Raw genomic sequence first — 20,013 nt, 5'->3', positions numbered from 1 at the left:
GAGCACTCAGAGATCCCCTAGGACTGTATCCAACCCATTTCAAGATCTTCACTGCATACACAGCCTTAGTAATATCAAAGCAATATGAACCTATAAGGCTGTATGTAAAAAGATTCACTTTTTTCACTGCTGTGTTATCATACACTGGTTACAGGTTTTATTCCCTGGCTTATGGCTCTCTGTGACATCTTTTCACTATCCAGATTCATTCAGAAATGGTCTAGGAATTCCCTGCCTTGGCTTTTATATAGGCTTCCTGATATTCGTTCTTCCTGATTGGTTGTACTATACTTTATTCACCTCCAAATTTTTTTCGCTTTGTCATTAACCAGTTGCGGTTCCTGTAACCAGTCACTCCCATTTAACGTAAAAATGTTTACACCCAGGTTATAAATACAACCCTAAAAGGGGGTCGACCAGTTTCAGCAAAATCCAATATCTAGGCTGAATATTCTATGAAACAGACCAAGCAATAATTTACCCTACCGTTGACCATGCTGCTCCAACACTTGCTCTCCACCGGTATGCAGCATGACCAGCAATTGACAGTGGGGAGCAAGCAGCTGAGGCGATGGTAAGCAAAAAAATATTGCAAATTCCATGGGACACCCCCTTTATTACTCAAAACACAATGCAAACGTGCTAAAAGAACTCATAATATACCATTAAAATTGTTGCATCTACACCCCCTAATATTCTATTACAGGTCTAAGCTTTCATGTTTCCTAGGTGGCTTGCATTAGCCCCCGATTCATTAGTTAACTGAACAAAAACATAAAAATCCAATTTAAAGCCTTTGAAAGCCAGTTTGACGCAATCTATTTATTGATATCTTTTTTTTGCATCATATGATCAAGACATCATGTAGCTGTTCTGGCCATTTGGAAAAGAATGTAAACTAATATGTACGGATTTGATACAGATATTAATACTCATCAGAACCTAAACATTGTATATAGCCAGATGTCATAATGTATACCACTGATGGGTATTACACACTCCACCTGCTTGTCCTCGGGGAACAGCCAAGCAAGGAAGAGCAAAGCTTTTGTCAATACCTCATCTAGGACTCTCATTATTTATAAAACTAAACAGCTGACCACACAAGAGAAGAAGAAAAACGGAGGGGGATTTTTTTTTCCCCCAGAATGGTTTTCTATAAAAGTACATTGCTTTTTAAGAAATCTATAAACATAGGACTTTATTCTTTATTGCATTTGTACCCGAATTTTAGCATTTTTTTTGTGCCATATTTGTCTTTATACTGTATGGCACTAACCTGTTTTTGTATTTTTTTTTTGTTCACAATTCTAGGCAGAGTTTAGCATTTCAATTTGTTTTTGTCCGATTTATCAATTATTAAAATTGAAAAGTCGCAACATTTTTCCCCCGGAGTGATTTTATGCCGGTCAGATATATTGTGCACAATTTTGCAAAACGTGAAATTTTTCAGCGCTAAAATGGGTTAAAAAGACAAAAATGAAAAACATTGACTTTGTGAAAAATTTATGAACCACAAAAAAAAATTTTTGCAAAAAAGATAAAAGTAGTGCGATTTCGAAACAACCGCAACTGATAAAAATCAGCCGCTTATTGTTGATCTTATAAATGATGGGTGAACAAGGCACATGTATGAAGTCAGATATGGCCGCACAACTTGATCTTCTGGATAATTATGGTCATGAAATCCAATGAATTATTAAGCATGCTGCCCGAACCAACAGCATGAAATCCCAACAGAGCCCCTCATTACAAAGACATTTTCAAGGGTCATTTTACAACAGGAGATACAGTTCTTGCAACAAGTGCTGATTGATGCAGAAAATTGATCAACGCTTATTTAAAAACATTGAAGTTTTAAATATTGGGAAGATTTTAGAAGAACGATCCTGAAACCATTCACAAAGTCTGCGGCACAACTCCTGCTTACACATATGGATTAGCCAACCAACAAAAGACTTTGGTTGACCATGAAAGATGCAATAGGCATTAAACACTCGCTGTTCTACTTTACTCTTCGCAATGATTGAAAGCAATTGTTCTGCAAATCATTGTGTTGTGTTAATGGCAATTTAGTCTAAATCTCTGCAGCATTTGAAAGAAATAAATAGTCTTGAAACAAGTAGGGCACAAGAAAAAAATAGGCTCCCTCTGGCTTTGCTTGGTTAACCGGTTTCTTACTATACTCAAGTAGAAGAGATCTAGTCAATCAAGTTGAGCCAAAAAGGGACATCAGCTACATCAGCTTGTGCTTAGCCATTTTCTAAAACCATGATGTCTATGCTAGAGCATTTCAGAGTAAAACATAACTTTCTATTAAATGCCCCCATCTAGATTTTACGATATCTGTGGTCAATAGTATCCATCACTTGGCCAAAAGTACATGGTCACGTGATATAAGTACATCCATGGTTTGCAGATGCTAACCCTTTCGAAAAATTCTAGGTGTAATAAATGCAGAGTTGCAAGTCACAAGATCAGACAAACTGTAGAGATACTTTTTATAAACTATGGTCCATGTAAATGGACCAATCGATGGCCGATCTGTAAGCGTTTACAGATCGGTCGTCATTTAAAGGCATGCAGACCAAAATAAAAGATACGTACTGAGAGATCTATACTAGATCACTCGGTGTGAATAGTCTACTGTAGTTCTTGGCACCACAAGTTCTGTTTACACAGGATGATGCATTGCAGAGAATGATCATTTTTTTGTGTGTTGCACGAAAAATTACTTCATCCGATGAACGAATGTTTGACTCATTCTTCGGGTGATTGTCAGCCGGTTTACATAGCAAGAAATTTGTGACATGAGCGTTTAACAACCCTCGTTCACCATTAAATGGACCTTATAACAATCCTTGGAGCACTAAAACATATTTTTTGCATTGAGGAGGTCAAATTTGAAGGCCCCTGGACAGACAAGTGGGTCCTCGTAGCATTAACCAAATATTCTAATCTGGTAAAAGTAGGAGGATAGAATTACAACGTTTGGAGACCATAACCCTAACCCTACTAAACATTTTCAAGAATCTAAGGAAAAGTCATGCAAGACAAGTAAAGATGATTCAAGTTCACATGAATGCCTTTGGATCGAAAAGTTTTTATAACACCTCAGTAATCAGGTAATATGATGGCCGCACATACTAGTCATGAGGCAGCTAGTCTATGAAGACATACACCTCTCGCAAATACGCTTGAAGGTAGCTTTACCCAGGGCAGATTTTTCTGAAGCAAAGCAAATCAGCAGATCGTTGTGGATGTCACTCTATACAATAGTGTTTGGACACGTTCAGTATTTTACATCAGTATTTGTAAGCCAAAATTAGGAATGGAAAAGTATAATAGAAATATGTCACCACTTCTGTATTTTTCACCCACTCCTGGTTTTGGCTTACAAATACTGAACATGTGAACATGGCCTTTTGATGGGATTTGTTAAAATCTCAATTTATGCTGGAGAATTTATCAACTGCATTTCAAAAACGTTGTCTTAATGGATTTTCATGAAGCAAATCAAATGCAATGGGAAATCTTAAAATTGGGTAGTTGGGTTGAGCTAAACCGGTTGTCAAAAAAAAAAAAAAAAAAAAAAAAAAAAATTGTAATAACACTCTGTATGGTTTAGCAGCGGAGAGTGCAGTCTTCAGACGTAAACTGCCTGTGCTGTACTGCTTTAAGGGAATATTAAAAGTATATTTATAGTACATCATAAGGAATAAACCATAGCTCACCGTTAGGCACAAATCTTATAAACACACACCACATTTGGAAAATTCTTGTATTTGAGTACTTGATTAAAATTACAGTATTCTATTCATCAATGAAACAATAAATGGAGCTGGACGTCCAACTTTCCAAAAGAAAGCGCATAAAAGTCCACTTCCCACAACAAAAAAAATAAAAAACAAACAATCATGAACCACACCTCACTTTATCCTTTCTATTAATGAACAGAAAGGAGGACATCCATTTGCTCCTAACCCCCCTTGAGTGCAGGAGAATCAGACGCAAGTCCCCTCCATACCCCACCCCCAGGGACCACTTGAGCGCAAAGGGTTCATAAACTTATTTACACTAATGAAAGTGAATATTTTCTCATTTATATATTTATATATGTACATATACACAAGCATCTACATTTTATTTTTTTCCCATGGAAGTTTGTTCCAGATGCTATACTTAGCAGCAATTGTGAAATTCCAGCACATATTCTATATTAATTACCTATTAAAAGGGGGGGGAATAAAGAAACAAAAAAAAAGAAGAAGAAGTGACAACTGCCACTTAAAATAATTAAAAACGCTTGCATCCTATCTGAACTGACGTGGTTGTCACTGTACACAAGTCTATACGCTGAAGAAAATGCACAGAACATCTACTAGTGGATAAGAAAAACCTTTTTAAAAAAACAATTCCATTGGGTAAAGGGTAGAGCTGTACAGTCTTAAATCAGTCCATGTCATACAACCGACCCTCCCATCCCAGAATAATGAAACAAAGAAAAATCTTCCCTTAAAATGTGCATTCACGTACAAAGTCATACTCCCAAATTGCCATATGCATTAACACCAGGGACCATGTTAAAATCGAATATATAAAATAAGTTAATGCCAAAAAAGATCAACCATCAAGACTTGCAAGTTGTCATAAATGTTACAGCCGGTTTACAACTCTAGTCTATTAGTATTTAGTTCCAAATACAAAAAGGCCAGAGTTAACGCTTGCATTGGTATGCAGAGCCAAAAAAGGTTTTAATCACTAATAAATACACTCACTTAAAACTCTGGAAGATGGACATGATACAAAAAGTCTCATTGGTGCAGTTCTCGGAAAAAAATAAAAAAGGAAAAAAATAAAATAGAAGCATGGCAACCTCTGGCTGCATGAATGTCCTGGAGACTGTGGGCTAGTTGGTGGCAATCTCTTTACCGTCCTCCACAAAACGCATGAACTTGAAGGAAGTCCCATTCTCACTGCTCGCTAGTTTCTCCAGACCAGCTAGAGGTGCATTTGGTTCGGAGTTTTGCAGTTTTTCTAGGTTCCCAGTGAGGCCACTGATAGGGGAGCTCCCACCATTCCCCAAGCTTCCAGTCATTGGGGTAATTCCACCATTTTGGATAACCGAAATTTCATTGGTCTTCATGGCCAAGCCATTTGACAGAGCTGCAGCATACTGGTTCCAGAAACTAGATGGGTCCCCATTTCCTGTCCTCGCAACGAAGTCTTTCTGGAATATTTCTGGAAATTTGACAGGGTTCCCGCCTAAAAAAGCCATAGGCCCATCCACAGAAAGTCGCCTTCCTCGCCTGGCAGGTGTACTGTTCCACATGTGAGTGCCCATATGAACCTGCGAGGAAATTAATAAAATATATCAAATACATTTTACTTAAACACTTCAGACTCTTAACAGTAACATTATATATAAACACCTCCCATCAAGGCCAAAAGGAAACATCAACCTAAAGCCCACCCATACACAATAGATACAGATCGGCCAACAACCATCATCTCCTGACTTTTCCCAGAGAACAAAAAGGATCAGCTGTTTGAAATCAAACGTGTCAGATCCTTTACTCCCTCAACATTATCTCTTGGAGTCAGGACACCCCATACGCAGATGGACCCTTAACCAAGCCAAAATCGGTGGGTTTGGCCAACTTTTGCTTTGACGATAAAATAGCTGGGAGTAAAAAAAAATAAAAAATATATGGGATGATGCGCATGCACAAAATGGTTAAAAAATATATAGTAAGAGTAAATTAAAAAATATTTATAAATATATAATAAAAAAATAAAAAAAAAAGTGTAGCGATCGCTGGAGAACTTCTGTCAATATCATGTGTATAAAATAAAGACAATGGCTTTCCTACTGTTTAAGAACCCGAGTCATAAGTGCTTCAGATGGATAAAGGGTATCTTGGTTAAACACTTAAGGGTTTCAGAAGATAAACTGTCATTCAGAAAGTCAATATACTTAGCCTTTGTAAAAAAAAAAAAAAAAAAAAAAACCCTTTCTAGAGGTGGCTCACCAAAAAAAAAAAAAAAAAAATTATATTATATTCACATATACATCATTGAGATCTCTTTTGCGCTATCTGTGCCAAATTCTGGATTTTAATGCATTTACGGGGACCCACATGGCAATCAAGTAGACATAAGGGAAAAAAAAACACCACAACTCCAAGCATAAAACCAGACTTAATAAATAGCATTACTTTTAATGTCTCGTGATAAAAAAAAGCCTGTGCATACCAAAGTGAGACTTTCAAAGTACAACCAAGATAGATGACCCTGTCTGCAAACCTTCAACCATTTCCAAACAGCCATGTTATGTTTTACAGTTCTTTAACCTACAGCAAGGATTCTGGGTAATGATATGTAAATAGAAACAGAATTGGGAGGTGGATTGAAGAACAGCTGCCATCCAAGAGGTAAAAAATACTTTTCTATATCAAAAAAATAAAGCATTTAACCCAAGGGTGAAAATTGATGAACGAATCAGAGTAAAATAAATAAAATATATATATATATATATATATATATATATATATATATATATATATATATATATATATATATATATATATATATATATATATATATATATATATATATATATATATATATATATATATATATGCAAAATTTACACACGCGTATGTTAAGCTATATTACGTACATTCAGACTATGCTCAAGTGATAAATACAGATATGAACATGTGAAAAAAATACAGAGTGAGTAATAGGCAATAGAATTACACACAGAATACTTTAGAAATGGGCACAAGTTTTTTAAAAAAAAAAAACAAAGCAGTCCTGTAACACCGTGGATACTTCATACAAGAAGTACATTAGTTGGGAAACTATGTGTATTGACAAATTAAATATCACCACAATCAAAAAAAAACCCTTTAACTAAAACATTAAATATCAAAATCAGCAACTCAAAATTTAAGATCAAAAATACTTTGAAAAAAATAAATAAAAAAAATAAAGATTCCAGGGGAAACCATGTAGAGAAATGTAGAATGGGGGATAAAAAATAAATAAATACTAACTAATTGAATACTAGTATAGGGGTTTATTCAGTGCATGAATGCTGCGAAGTCCACACATATATATTGCTTAGTGTACCGTTGGTGTGTGCAATCATTTACCACTGCATACATGTAATAGGAAAGCAACAAGCTGTTACAATATACTAAAAACTGAAAAAGAAACCAGCTTGTGATAAGCATTACTTTATAATTTTTTAGAGCGCTTCTGTCGCATAGAAATTTAAGATCTGAAGAAAAGAGAAAAAATAAAAATTCATGTGGAGCCCTGTCTCCAATTAAGTTTATATTTTCACTCCCACCCATTTACCACCATGTGATAAATCACTTGTGAAAGCTTCCACACTCCAGTTCTTGTGGCTTTAAAATACATAGAGCTTCTGTCAAAACATCTTGTAACTTAAAATATTGCTGAAATATGTATATATTATTCCATTACAGTTTCATTATCAGGGAACAGGGGGGAGGGAGGGTTTGGATAAGGGGCCTCTAGAAATCCTTACGAACTCTCAGTACAAGAATAGAATTTAGAGACATGTCAATTAGTTCTGATCTGAGGCATTGGATAGACGATTGTAAAATAATGTTATTGCATGTACAGATTGTGAAAGGGGTCGGACTGCGATGGACAATTCCCACCAAAAAAACATGAAGTCAATGCACCTAGAAGTAGGCTGCCTATTAAATTTTAGTATGATGATGCCCAAGCTCAAAAACATATCTCCAAGTTGGCTACAATATCCATTTCACCCCTAAATTGGTTGGCTGCCTGTAGCAAATTTACGTTTCCAAGATGAACGATGGAGGACTTACCTTAAGATTGCCTTTAGTTGTAAACGCTCTTCCACATATAGTGCAGGCAAACGGTTTTTCACCAGTATGGGTTCTCTCGTGGATTTGTAAAGCACTGGAGGATGAAAAAGACTTTCCACAGGCATGGCAGTAATGCTGCTTTGGAGTCCTTCTGGCCAAAGATGGAAGGAGAACAGGTGATGTAGCAGAAGATGACAGTGATCCTGAAGATGAAATACTTGAAGGCTGTTCTTTATTGTCCTGAGTTGAGCTATGCATAAAACCATTAAACTCAGTCTTTATTAAGGTTGCCAGTGGATTTGGAGTTGGGTTTGGAGTTGGGTGTGCATTAGGTGTCAAGTTAGTAGTGGGCTCAAAAAGTTGTGATGGTAGGTCTCGCATCTGGTGGGTAAGCATGTGCTGTTTCAAATTGCCTTTAGTGGAAAAGCCACGATTGCAGACTGTACATATAAATGGCCTCTCTTTGGTATGGCTTCTGTAATGAATGTCCAAGGCACTCTGACATGCAAATGTCTTACCACAAATATCACATATTGTATTTTTAAACTTGCTTCGGTCTCTGAAGGGGAACAGCACACCCATGGGTTCTTCTTTAATCAATTTATCTGTGTTGGTGGAAGTCAAGTCTAGAGCACCTCCATTGGCAGGGGTTGGTGACATCCCATTGGGCATTTCAGGTGGTAGAGCTCGAGGCTGCTTTTCTTCAGCATTCGGAAACTTCAAAATGTCATTTGCGCTATTAGGTGACAAAGCGTTCATCGAGAATGTAGACTCAGAGGCAGCTGGGCTCCCAGCACTATGACTGTCAATATCACCACCAAAAGAGGACGAGTCATTAGTCATACCATCACCTTCAATAGAGCCATTTTCAGCTGATTTCAGACTGGCCTGGAGCTGCTCAACCAGTCCAGCACTGATCATCTTCATTTGATTCTCTAAAGCTGTAATACTTGAGACTTCTGGGGGTAGCGGAGAGGAAGACAAACTATCTTGAGATGCATCTGCAGATTTGGGCGTATCAGGGACACTACTATCAGGACAGTCCTCCATATTTTCGTCGGAGAAGTTGTCAAGATCGTCAATAGTTTTTTCATCAAAGGACCCAGTATCCGATTCCATAGAGTCAGGATAATTCTCAGCGACTGGGGTGTTAGGAATTTGTCCCCCCATATGCATCCTAATATGTTGCTGAAGCACAACAGCATTTGTGAATTTCTTTTGACAAATGGGGCAGGAATGTTGAACCCTAAGTGGTGGCATGGCACGATGAACACTGTAATGAGTCTTTAGGTTACCCTTTGTGGTAAAAGCCCGTCCACATACTTTACATTTGAAGGGTCTTTCTCCTGTGTGTATTCGGTAATGCATTTTAAGAGCGCTCTGGCAGCTTAGTACCCGATGACATATTACACATTCGTTTGGGTCACTTGACTTTTTGTCAATATTTTCTACAAGTTGCTGCAGTTTCGAGGTCTCTGATGCAGGAATGGTATCCAAAAGGCCCCCAAAAGGAAATTTTGCCTTGAATTGTTCAGAGATCATTGGTAGAATTGGGTTAGAAAAAGTTGTATGGTTAGTAGTTATGGAGTCACCAGATGGAGAACAAGTAGTACTGTCAAAATTTTGAAAATTTGAATGTTGAGAATTTTCTTCACCTTTGTCATCAGGGTTGGACAACTCCATAGATTCTGGCTCCTCTGAAGGACTGTTAGTTTTTTTAAAAGATGGTGTTATAGCTGGCAAGTCACTTTTTACAGATTCAGATGGACTTGCAACTGGATGACTGATCGCTATAGGCTGTGGGTCTTCGGTCTTAATAAATGGGGTCAAACTGGGAATAGTTGGTGGGAGTGGCATTCCCACAGATGTCGCCAGGGTTGGTAAAACAGGCTTAGTGTCTAGCCAGTTTGTCACAGGTTTTTCAGGTGGTATAGACATTCCATATGGAATTCCAGTACTTGTTGGTATATTGTCCAAATGCTCCGGCACTGGGTATGGATTCATCTGAATGTGTGGATATTTCTCTTTATGACGTTGAAAGTGAACTTTTAGATTCCCTTTAGTGGAAAAACGGTTTCCGCAAATGTTGCATTTAAATGGCCTCTCACCTGTATGAGACCTAAGATGGATCTGCAAGGCACTATCGCTACCAAAGACCTTTGCACAGAACCTACATTTGTGTTTGAAGAATGATTCGTCGGAGGAGCTCTTTGCTTCAAATGGAGCCGCGCTGGCTGGTTTGCTTTTCCTCAGTGAATTTAAGTCCTCTGCAGTTGTTCCTATGTTGGGTAAAGTGCTGGGGAATATGGTGGTACTTGTTGCAGCCTGAGGTAGTAGTGGGTTAGAAACAGGACTTAATAGACTGCTTATTGCAAAAGCTGGTGAAGACGTTTTAGGAGCTGGTGGGTTAACAATCTGTGACCCACCAGTGCTTGAAGGTACTCTGTCTACAGAAGGAGTTTTAGCTGCTGCCATTTGATTTATAGTAGGAGAACTAGTATTGGATGGAATAGTGGTACCAGGGTTGCTCTGAGGTAGTTGTACTGAGGGTATTTGCTTGATACCAGTTATGCTGGCTGATTGGCTAGCAAGACTTTGTGCCAAGCCAGCTGCTGCCGCAAGCTGTTGGGACAAGTGAGAACTCAATGTAGTCAATGGTGTTGCAGATACCCTCAGTCCCCCTTGAGAACCGCTTGACTTAGGCATTTCTGCACTTTGTGAGGCCAACAATAATATTTGGTGACGAATTTGCTCAATTAGATGCAACTGGTGAATCTGCTGCTGCTGTAAAGCCAGGAGCTGCTCCATTAGTGCCGGCACTGCCATTTTATTGTTACTTGCTCCTTTAGACTTTGCTTCTTGAGAAAACTGTGCCACTGCCACTTTCGTACTCTGAAGGTTTTCAATAATAACATTGCTGTTAATAACAGAAAAATTGCCTAAAGCTGCCAGATCCCTTACTTGAGGTAGTGCGGTTGTGATAGCTGAGGTACCCAATGTGGAATTATTACTACTAGGAACACCATTTTCCACTTTGTTGGAACCACTGCTGCTATTGCTAGCTTCGATCTCCACCTCCATGGATCCTTCTTTGTCAGGCTTGTCATGCTCTGAAAGGTCACTACAGTCAGCTTGATCTGTGTTATTAACTGTGTCATTCATGTGCTCGTCAGGATTATCTGAGGGGGGACTTGGAGAGGTTGTTTCAGCAGGAGGTGGTGGTGGATTTTCATTCACAATTAGAACCAATTGATTTTTAGTGCAGTTCTTCTTGTGCTGCAACAAATCTGATAGTTCAAAGAACTCAGCGCAACATCTGCTGCAGACATGAGCATCCTTGCTCTTGGGTGTCCGATGAGCTTGAACCCTCTCGGTAACTCCTAAAACCCAAGAATAGAGAATTAGAAACATGGCTTCCAAACTAGATATCATTTTTTTGGGTTTCTTTATAACATTTCTATTCCAACGAAAAGCTTTTATGATCAATACGACATGGATTGTTCACAACTTTCTCAACAATTTCCACTCCTGACTTGACTAGGAGAACCTCAAATACTCTTAAACAATCATTTGCTTGAAATAATCCATCAAATTATAAAATACTGTGAACAGGAGGCATTTGGTAATAATGAAATTTCATAGCTCATATTGATTTCCAATATTTCATGCTTTTCGTTATGCGTTTGTTCAACTGGGCACAGAACAACTTGAAGGCCTTGTTAAACATTTTAGTTCCGCTCATTTATTTTGGGGAAGTCTTGATTCTACCTGGTTGGTCAGAGATATAAAGGTGTATTCACATGTAGTGGAAGAAGTCTAATGATTAAAATTGCATCTGAAAAAATGTGACATTTGCAGTGGATTTTAACAGGTGAATCGAGCAACATAAGCTCGTTTCACTTGTAAATTAAAAATTTTTTAATAAAAAACTGCATAACCACACAAGGTTATTTTTATGCCATTTTGATCCACTGCAACTTATATATGTGTGAATGAACCCTAACCTAGCAAAGACATCATCAGTACTATCGTATGCATTGCATTTGTAAGCAATGATCAGGTCTATGACTTTTAAAGATCTTTTATATAGATGTTCTGAAAAATACCGTGCACTACATTGGCCATTGTAATGCAACTGAACGATCATGCACTTATTTGTATGTGATCGGATCTTTTATGATGGCCGAAAAAATTACTATTTGTCAGCGTTACATCTCCTCTCGAGTAAACAGGCATCTGCTATTCATTAGCACAAGAGAGGAAAGACAAAAAAAAAATTGTTACATTCACATCTTTCGAACATTTAAGAATTACATTGTTTTTTAGACAAAAGGTATCTTCGCTTGTAACAGGCCTGCAGCTAAAGTGCTTCTAGCACAAGGAAACTTATTGGAATCTTTCTCAAGTGTTTCGTAGTCGCTTTTTTTTTTTTTTTTTTTTTTTTGTTGCTACAATTAATGAGAATACACGGTCAGTGTCAGTGACAATATTTGCAAACCGTGGGAATGATTTCTATAAATTCCCATCATTTTAAATCTTTCTCTCTATGTATACATTGGGGTGTCTGGAAAGTAAGAAATATGGGATTGCTGCTCAGATAGGGACAGATCTTGTTTAGAGTCAACCACAATGGGAAAAATGATGATATTATTAACCTTAGCTGCTTAGGTTACGAAATTAGATATTTGATACATTTTATAGGTAGAGATTTGGAACAAAGCATGGCTATTATGGGAATGCATCATTATTATTTTTTTGCACATAGTATGGGATTTGTTATATCTAAAATCTTTCTGCAACAGAGTAGACAATAGATTGCAATCATCTGCAGACAAATATCAACGTGCACTTCAGATTTCATACTTCTATCAATTGTAATAATTTTAAAAAGGCAGTTTCGGCATTTTAAAAAAATAAATGTAAAAATAAAATTCAGATACACTCCTGTGCCAAAAAAAAGGAATTTTGCCCCAAACTCCAAAAAAAAAAAGTGATAAACCCTTTCCCATCTGTGTGCTTGCACACATTTCAATTAGCTTATGGGGAAGGTTTCCCAGTTTGCTCTTCCCACTAGTTGCTCACATTTCTTATCACACCCAAGACCCATTTGCAAATTAAACATAAGTCTCTGACTCCAAAACTAACTGATCCTATTGAAAAACAGGATGGTTTCCTATTGTTCACCCAGCGTGAAGACAGAAACTTCTGTTGTTTAAAAATGGTGTGTGGTTATCTTACAAGGCTGTGAAAAAAAAAAAACCTGTTTAATTCAGAGATTACCTCCCTGCATGTTTTACTGCAATCCTTAAAAAAAAAAAAAAAAAAGTCACATAATGGGAAGTTTCCATGACACCACCATTGAATTTGGCCAAAGACTTTTGTGTGTGCGTCTTTCAACATAATAAAATACCCCTGGCCTGTAATAACTTATTAGGAGACCAGTGAATAAAATTAACATTTTAGGAGTCGGAAGGAGCTGAACAAATAAAGTTTGAAAAAGTGACAAAAAAATATATATTTATAAAGTGATCAGCTATAGATTCTTTGGAAAATAATGGATTTTAGGTTTCATTTGGTTACTTTTTTTTTTTGTCTTGAAAAGCTGAGAAAATAGTAAAATGTGATAATAGGCTAAGATTAGAGTGCAGTTGGGATTGTGGCGTGTTGACAAGCAATGTATGTGCATTTTAGTTGCCTCTCTGTTCCCATGAAAATTCAGCATCTAATATATTCAACAGAAATGCTGCACATTTCCATATGTAATGGTTATGTCCCCATCTACTTTTACAGCCAATTATGAGCGAACAAAAAGCCATTCTGTTTGTGCACACATTTTGAACAAAATGCATTAAAACTATTATGTCAGCATGTTCATTTAAGCTCTACATTCAGTGGAAAATACGTTTCAACCAGATCACATTTATCAAAACATAATGCCACTTTAAAACACAGTTTTGCTTGGTCAGCTGTGCTTAGGCAAATAATAGCAAATTCAGGACTAAACAGCTTGCAGAGGGGGCAAAGACTTTCTCTCCATGAACTGTGAATATTCAACTTTACAACACATTTTTGTTACACTATCTACACTAATAATCCCAAATATCACAAGGCACTGCTTGAAAAAAAAATGCTAAAATGTAACAATTGGCTGAAAATTCTGAATTAAAAAAGAGAAGTTCACATACTTTCATTTTTAAATAGAAGTTTTCCTTCATCTACTTCAGATTTCATTTCTTCTGACTCTCTGGCAATCTTCATCTGTATTAGATCCAGTGTACCTAGAATTATAAAGACATTTATTGGGGCAAAAAGTTGTATTTTGTTAAAGGGGGGGGGGGGTGTCAAACTGTAATTTTTAGAAATCCATCAAATATAAAAAATGAATGGATAAATATTATACTTTTCAAAAAATAATATTATATGCAAATACAATCAATAAATTGTTAGGCCACCTTCATAGAAGTTTGTATTTTATTTTCACATAGTTTTCTCAGCAGCAAAGTACATAAAGTATAATTAGAGGGATCCCACTTCTAATTAACAGAGATAGACATCTCCCATTTCTATCCTCGAGATAGGGAAAAATATATTATATAATTATATTAATTATATATTAATATATTATATTAATATATATATTAGTGTAATGTTCTTATAGGTGTAAGAAAATACATTTTTCTGCCAAAGAATGAAATCCACAAAAAAGGGAAATATTTTATGCATCAGTTGATCAAACTAGTTTGGGTCAGTTGCACAAAATGGAAAAAAAGTGACCATGATATACCAAAAGTTTTAAAAAAGTATAATGCATAATATTATACAAAATTAACATCTACTATCTAAATAGGCTATAAAATTGTGAAATATTACATGTGATACAAATCTGAATAAGTGGTTGGTTACTCTAATAGGTAGGTTTATATTGAGAGATCTAGGAATATACACTGTTATAGAAACTGCATTTTTTTATATAAATGTGACATGTTTCTTCTGAAGGAGATTATTTGTAGACCAATACTAAAGATGAACGACAAGTTTTATATATTAAAACTGTTGAAATGTTCTCACTTCAATAAATGAATCAGGCTCACACTTTACAATAGTGAACACTAGGTGGGGATCCAGAAGCAATGCTTTCAATAGGGAGAAAGGAAAAAAAAAACATATGACAATTCCAGTGTGAGTGAGTGAAATAAAAAAGAAAGAAAAAAAATGGTTCCTGGAGTCTCCATCTACACTCTGCCTACATAAATATTGGCATTCAGACAAGAAACTAAATCCCAGTTGTTTTGGAGAGCACTTCTCTATGGGAAGCACTTGTCAATCCAGTGTTGTGTGAGGGCAGGAAAGGGTTAGTGGAGAAGAAGTGCAGCTCCTGATAAGGTGTAAGCACTGAGTTAACTCCCTGCTAGGAAGGATCAGGGGGGACTGGATGTGGAGTCATTGAGAGGATCCAAAAACATATTGGATGCTGAACTTTGTCACCTTTTTAAGAGAGAAGGCCAGCAGAGGTTAACAAAGCAGAGGGATTTAGATTGATGTACAAGACAAAAAAGTACAGTAACCCTCCAATTCATAAGCTATATATCATACAATTGAGCTACTTAAAATATAAATTACTGCACCAATATATTTACACACTCAACAAGTATTCAATAGAATTAGTTTACCTTCCTTCAGCTCCATCACCATCTTACAAATTCAACAAAGCCAAAAAACACCCAGACAGCAAATAAAAGCAAAAACTTTGCCTCCCAAATTCCAGGTTTGTTTTCTAGTTTCCCCATTCGAATAATAGAAAAAAATACAAACAAAAAACAAACAAGGACCATCTCGAATTTTTATTTCCACCATAGCAAATACAAATGTATCTCAAATTCCTCCTAGGATTCTCTACAGAGGGGACTTGTTGAATTTCTTAGAAAGATAAGAATGTTTACAAACACAGAGAAAAACAAACAAAAAGAATGAAAACCCTCCAGGGAGGAATCTCTGCATACGATCTATCGCAGCGACTCTGTACAAGATTGTGCGAGTTTACAAACCCTAGTTTTCAAGTGCGACTTTTATTACTATGGGATGGAGGCAATGGTTATAATCTTTGGATGCAAATTCATTTATTAATTCGTTTTATTTTTTTTATCGTGTTCGTTATGTTTGGGGAGATTTGTGGCTTTATCGAAGTGCTAATATTATTACAAGATAATCCCCTGAATTATTACAATACATGTCCTGCGGGCAGAGCTGCTGGAAAACTAAGATTTAGCGGTGATAAAACTCTTTATTTTAGGTTTTATAATATGAACATCACAATTGAGTAGTGAACTCCCCCCTCAGCCATTTGTTAATTACACTGTTATAATTAGCTGCTTATTTAATATAGCTAAAAAATAAATAAAATACACATGTCCAAAATTGTAAAATTGTAGTATGTCCATTATACAATAAATATAATATTCCTATTTTTGGATGATGATATATATCCAAGAATATAAAATTAATTTTTATATATATATATATATATATATATATATATATATATATATATATATATATATATATATATATATATATATATATATGCATACACACACAATAAGTAAAATTATGACATATTTAAAACTATATTGTCTCAGGCATTTACATCAAACATAGAAGCAAAACAATAAGTTTCTATACAGTTCTACTGTAAAACAATTAGATTGGGGGGGTAGCTTATGTTAACATTGAATTTTACTTCGTTGTAAAACTTTAGCTGAATCTAACGAATAATTAAATCAATTTACAAAAGATCAGATAAAGTAGGTTGAGATTTGCATGTGCAAAAAGAAAAAAAAATAGATAAGTGCAGGAGTTTAAACAGTTAATGCAAATTAAAATTGAAAATCCTATTGTTTTGCAAAGATGGTGGGAACCGATAAAACAACAAATAATGGCTTTGGAGGGGGCTTATTAGCATTGACCAAAGACAGGATCTGGTTACACTAAATACTTTTTTTTTCGTTTCTGGTCGGAAACCTAAAGAGTGACCATATTTTTGGGATTAATAAGTAACCATCCTCATGCTGGATGTGGTTAATCTTTTAGCAGGATAGGAGTCCACGAGGAGGGGGTCACCTCAATGTGAATGACTCACTGGGACAAAGCAGACAGTACCCCCCCCCCTCACTCTTATTAGGTTGTTATGGGGGGCACTAGCCAAGGGATACAAAGAGTTAAGCCCTTTGAGCAGCACTTCTTAAGAAGTTATCTAAAGAAGAAGTCAAAAAGGTGCTTCCTACCACTCACAGCCGACACCACAAGGTATACAGTACACTAAACTGATATCTTAAATGGGGGGTCCGCAAAATATTAGGGGAGAAAACAAAAAAAGTCCTTTTCTATTTCTCCCATGTGGAGAGCATTGTTTGTTAGTGAATAGCTTAAAAGATTTGACCCTAAATGTTGCACTGTCCTCACAATGGGACATGGGGAGCTGCCTACTATGCCTGGAAGATGTTTAGCAAGAGGGGACAAATCACTTTTCAATGGGGGTCTAGGAAAGGAGGTGGGGGGGGGGTTGTCATACAAGGTGCATGTATGAGATCTATTTTAGGAGAAGACTTTAAGAGGAATAGATGGGAACTATATTGTAAGTTTAGAACCTTCAAGTAAAAAAAAACAAACCAAAAAAAAGTGAAAAAAAGTTTATTCTTTTCATCACATCAAAGTATTAAACTCAAAAGCTTAATTATATACAATGTTGCCAAACATATTTCATATATTATATATGACACACACACACACATGCAGGACTCTGCCCTTTAATACTGTTACAGGCAACTTGTACGAGGATAATACTAGATTTCATCATTGAATTGAAGGGAAGCTAGCTCCTATAAGCCACTGCCTGTGGAATAGATAGAGGCAAATCCTGGGATCGGAAAGTTTGTGAGGAGTTTCACAGGAGGGTCTTGGGGTAACAGATAAGTAGTAAGGTCCGGGTGGCATCTGGGTTAGTGAAGAGGGGCATAGAGGGAAGTCCTGGAGCCCGGAGTAGGGTGCAGCAGGGTGCAGGCGATCCAGCAGGATCACTAATCTGGGGGATGAGGACTAATGATGGGAGAGGGGCTCGCACTTACCATGACTTCCAGGCAGGGCCAGCCCAGGGTCCGATTGGAAATGCTGGGGTTTCGCCTGCTTCCTCCGAGACATGCTGGCTCACACATCAGCTGGGGCAGAAGACAAATAATTTACTCCCAAAATGTGCTCCCAATTCCGGGCAGGGAGCCCCATCCAGCGCGCATGTGTCCTGCCATAATTATGATGATCAATAATGCATTGCGATTAATCATAGGAGAGGAGGAGGGGGGGCTGGCACATGTCCAGCTCTATTCAAACCAACTCTCCCTAATCAATGAGCCTGTGATTCGCTGGAGGCTCCTGTCCCTCTCAGCTGCCACCCAATAATAAGGGGGCCGGCTCAAGGAGAGGGAGGGAGGGGGGCAGGGACTTGTGTTTGGATACAATGTTAACCCTCTTAGCAACTAACTAGCAAGCTCTGTATCTGCAGGAATGTTTATAGGATGTCTCCTCCTTATAAGATGTGGATGATGTAGAGTGCAAGCTCTGCGGGCAAGTCTCCTTTCACTCATTGGATTAAAAAAAATAATAATAATTGCAAGTCACTTCTCCACACATGCATAGAGTCCCTAAACTATGGATGGGGCTTGTACACACAGACTTGTGCGTTTTCTATCTGGAAAGCAATTGCAAGCTCTTAGGACAAGGTATCTCTATACACAATTGTATTATTAGCAGGCTACGAAGACAAGACACCTGTGCACACTCTAAGGTTCCTCTCCTCGGATAAGTATAAGACGCTTCTGCGATAATCACCTGTATAACGTAAATATTATCACTAGAACCTGTAAATATTGACAGAAAAAGAAGTGAGAAATAGTCAGACATGCACTTGATCTGCAATAGAGGGCTCTACTCCTGCTGCTGTGGAACTACTATCCGCAGCATACCCTCATTGGAGATGCGCTGAGACTTGTAGTTCCACCCTTTCACACTTATCATCTCGCTTCGTCTCATCTCACAAAACTCTGGATCGTTTGTAAAAGCAAAAAAAAAAAAAGTTGTGCTGGAGCTCCAGGATCTGCTCTGATTGGCTGTGGCTGCTGTCAATCAAGCGAGCTGTAGTACAGTGTGGGTGGATGAGAGGTGGGCAGGACCTCAGAGAGGAGCTGGAGAAGGCAAGGCTGTGACTGTGTGTGTGATCCCCCCCTTGTTCTAGCACAGTGCAAGGGGATTTAGGACGATGGCAGCAGGTCCTGGAGAAAGCTGAAGAATAGTCAGATCACCTTGGAGGCTGCATCTCCCTGTATGTGTCCCTGGAATACTATTAATCTGCTCTGCTAAACTGTAGCCAGGCCTGACCCTAACACTATAGCACTCTGCTTAGCCATGATGACTGATCGTACAGACCAGGTGCAGCTATTAATGTCCAGGCATGAATGACTTCTTCAGATTTTTTTAATGATCTGAAATCAAATATATATGTAGATATATATATATATAAATGTGTGTGTGTGTATATATATATATATATATATATATATATATATAAATATTTGTGTCTTTATATATATGTATATATATATATATATATATTTGTGTCTTTATATATATGTATATGTATGTATATATATATATATAAAATAAAGACACATATTTATATATATAGCTACTCATTTATATATATACACACACATATATATGTATATAAACACACATATATTTATATGTATATATACACACACACTCACATTTACATATATATATATATTTATGTACACACATATAATATATTAATTTTATTTTGCTCATAAGCTATGTATATGTTTATATATATACATATCTAAAATAATTTTATTATTAGTAGTATTATTATGTTCCCTGCAAATGAGCCTGATTTTACAGGAGACCAGAAGACAGGGATTGTGTGGCTGATGGAACATGGGGCTCTGTTGGGGGCTGAGTTTGAAGGATGGACATAATAATCTTCCTATAGGTGATACTGAACAAGTCATTATTTTTCTCTGAATATTTAAACACATCCTTTGGCAGAGATTGATATATGGCTCATGGAGAGGAG

At 36.9% G+C, this 20,013-nt stretch overlaps 1 protein-coding gene across 1 annotated transcript; it reads right to left on the bottom strand.

Moving 5' to 3' along the window:
- Positions 1–3,864: 3,864 nt before the first annotated feature.
- Positions 3,865–18,315, bottom strand: SALL1 (spalt like transcription factor 1). The gene is made up of 4 exons (XM_073659354.1): positions 17,993–18,315; positions 14,057–14,149; positions 7,872–11,251; positions 3,865–5,350 (listed from the first exon to the last, which is right to left on the bottom strand). The coding sequence occupies exons 1-4, from the start codon at positions 18,063–18,065 to the stop codon at positions 4,910–4,912; spliced, it is 3,987 nt and encodes a 1,328-aa protein (XP_073515455.1). The 5' UTR covers positions 18,066–18,315; the 3' UTR covers positions 3,865–4,909.
- Between the last annotated feature and the right edge of the window lie 1,698 nt (positions 18,316–20,013).

Source organism: Phyllobates terribilis, unplaced genomic scaffold (genome assembly GCF_046119375.1).
Source record: "Phyllobates terribilis strain yellow unplaced genomic scaffold, ASM4611937v1 Scaffold_13__5_contigs__length_258822181, whole genome shotgun sequence".
Classification (NCBI taxonomy): Eukaryota; Metazoa; Chordata; class Amphibia; order Anura; family Dendrobatidae; genus Phyllobates; species Phyllobates terribilis.
Note: the sequence above shows the minus strand (reverse complement) of the source record. Positions and strands in the feature narration are given on the sequence as shown.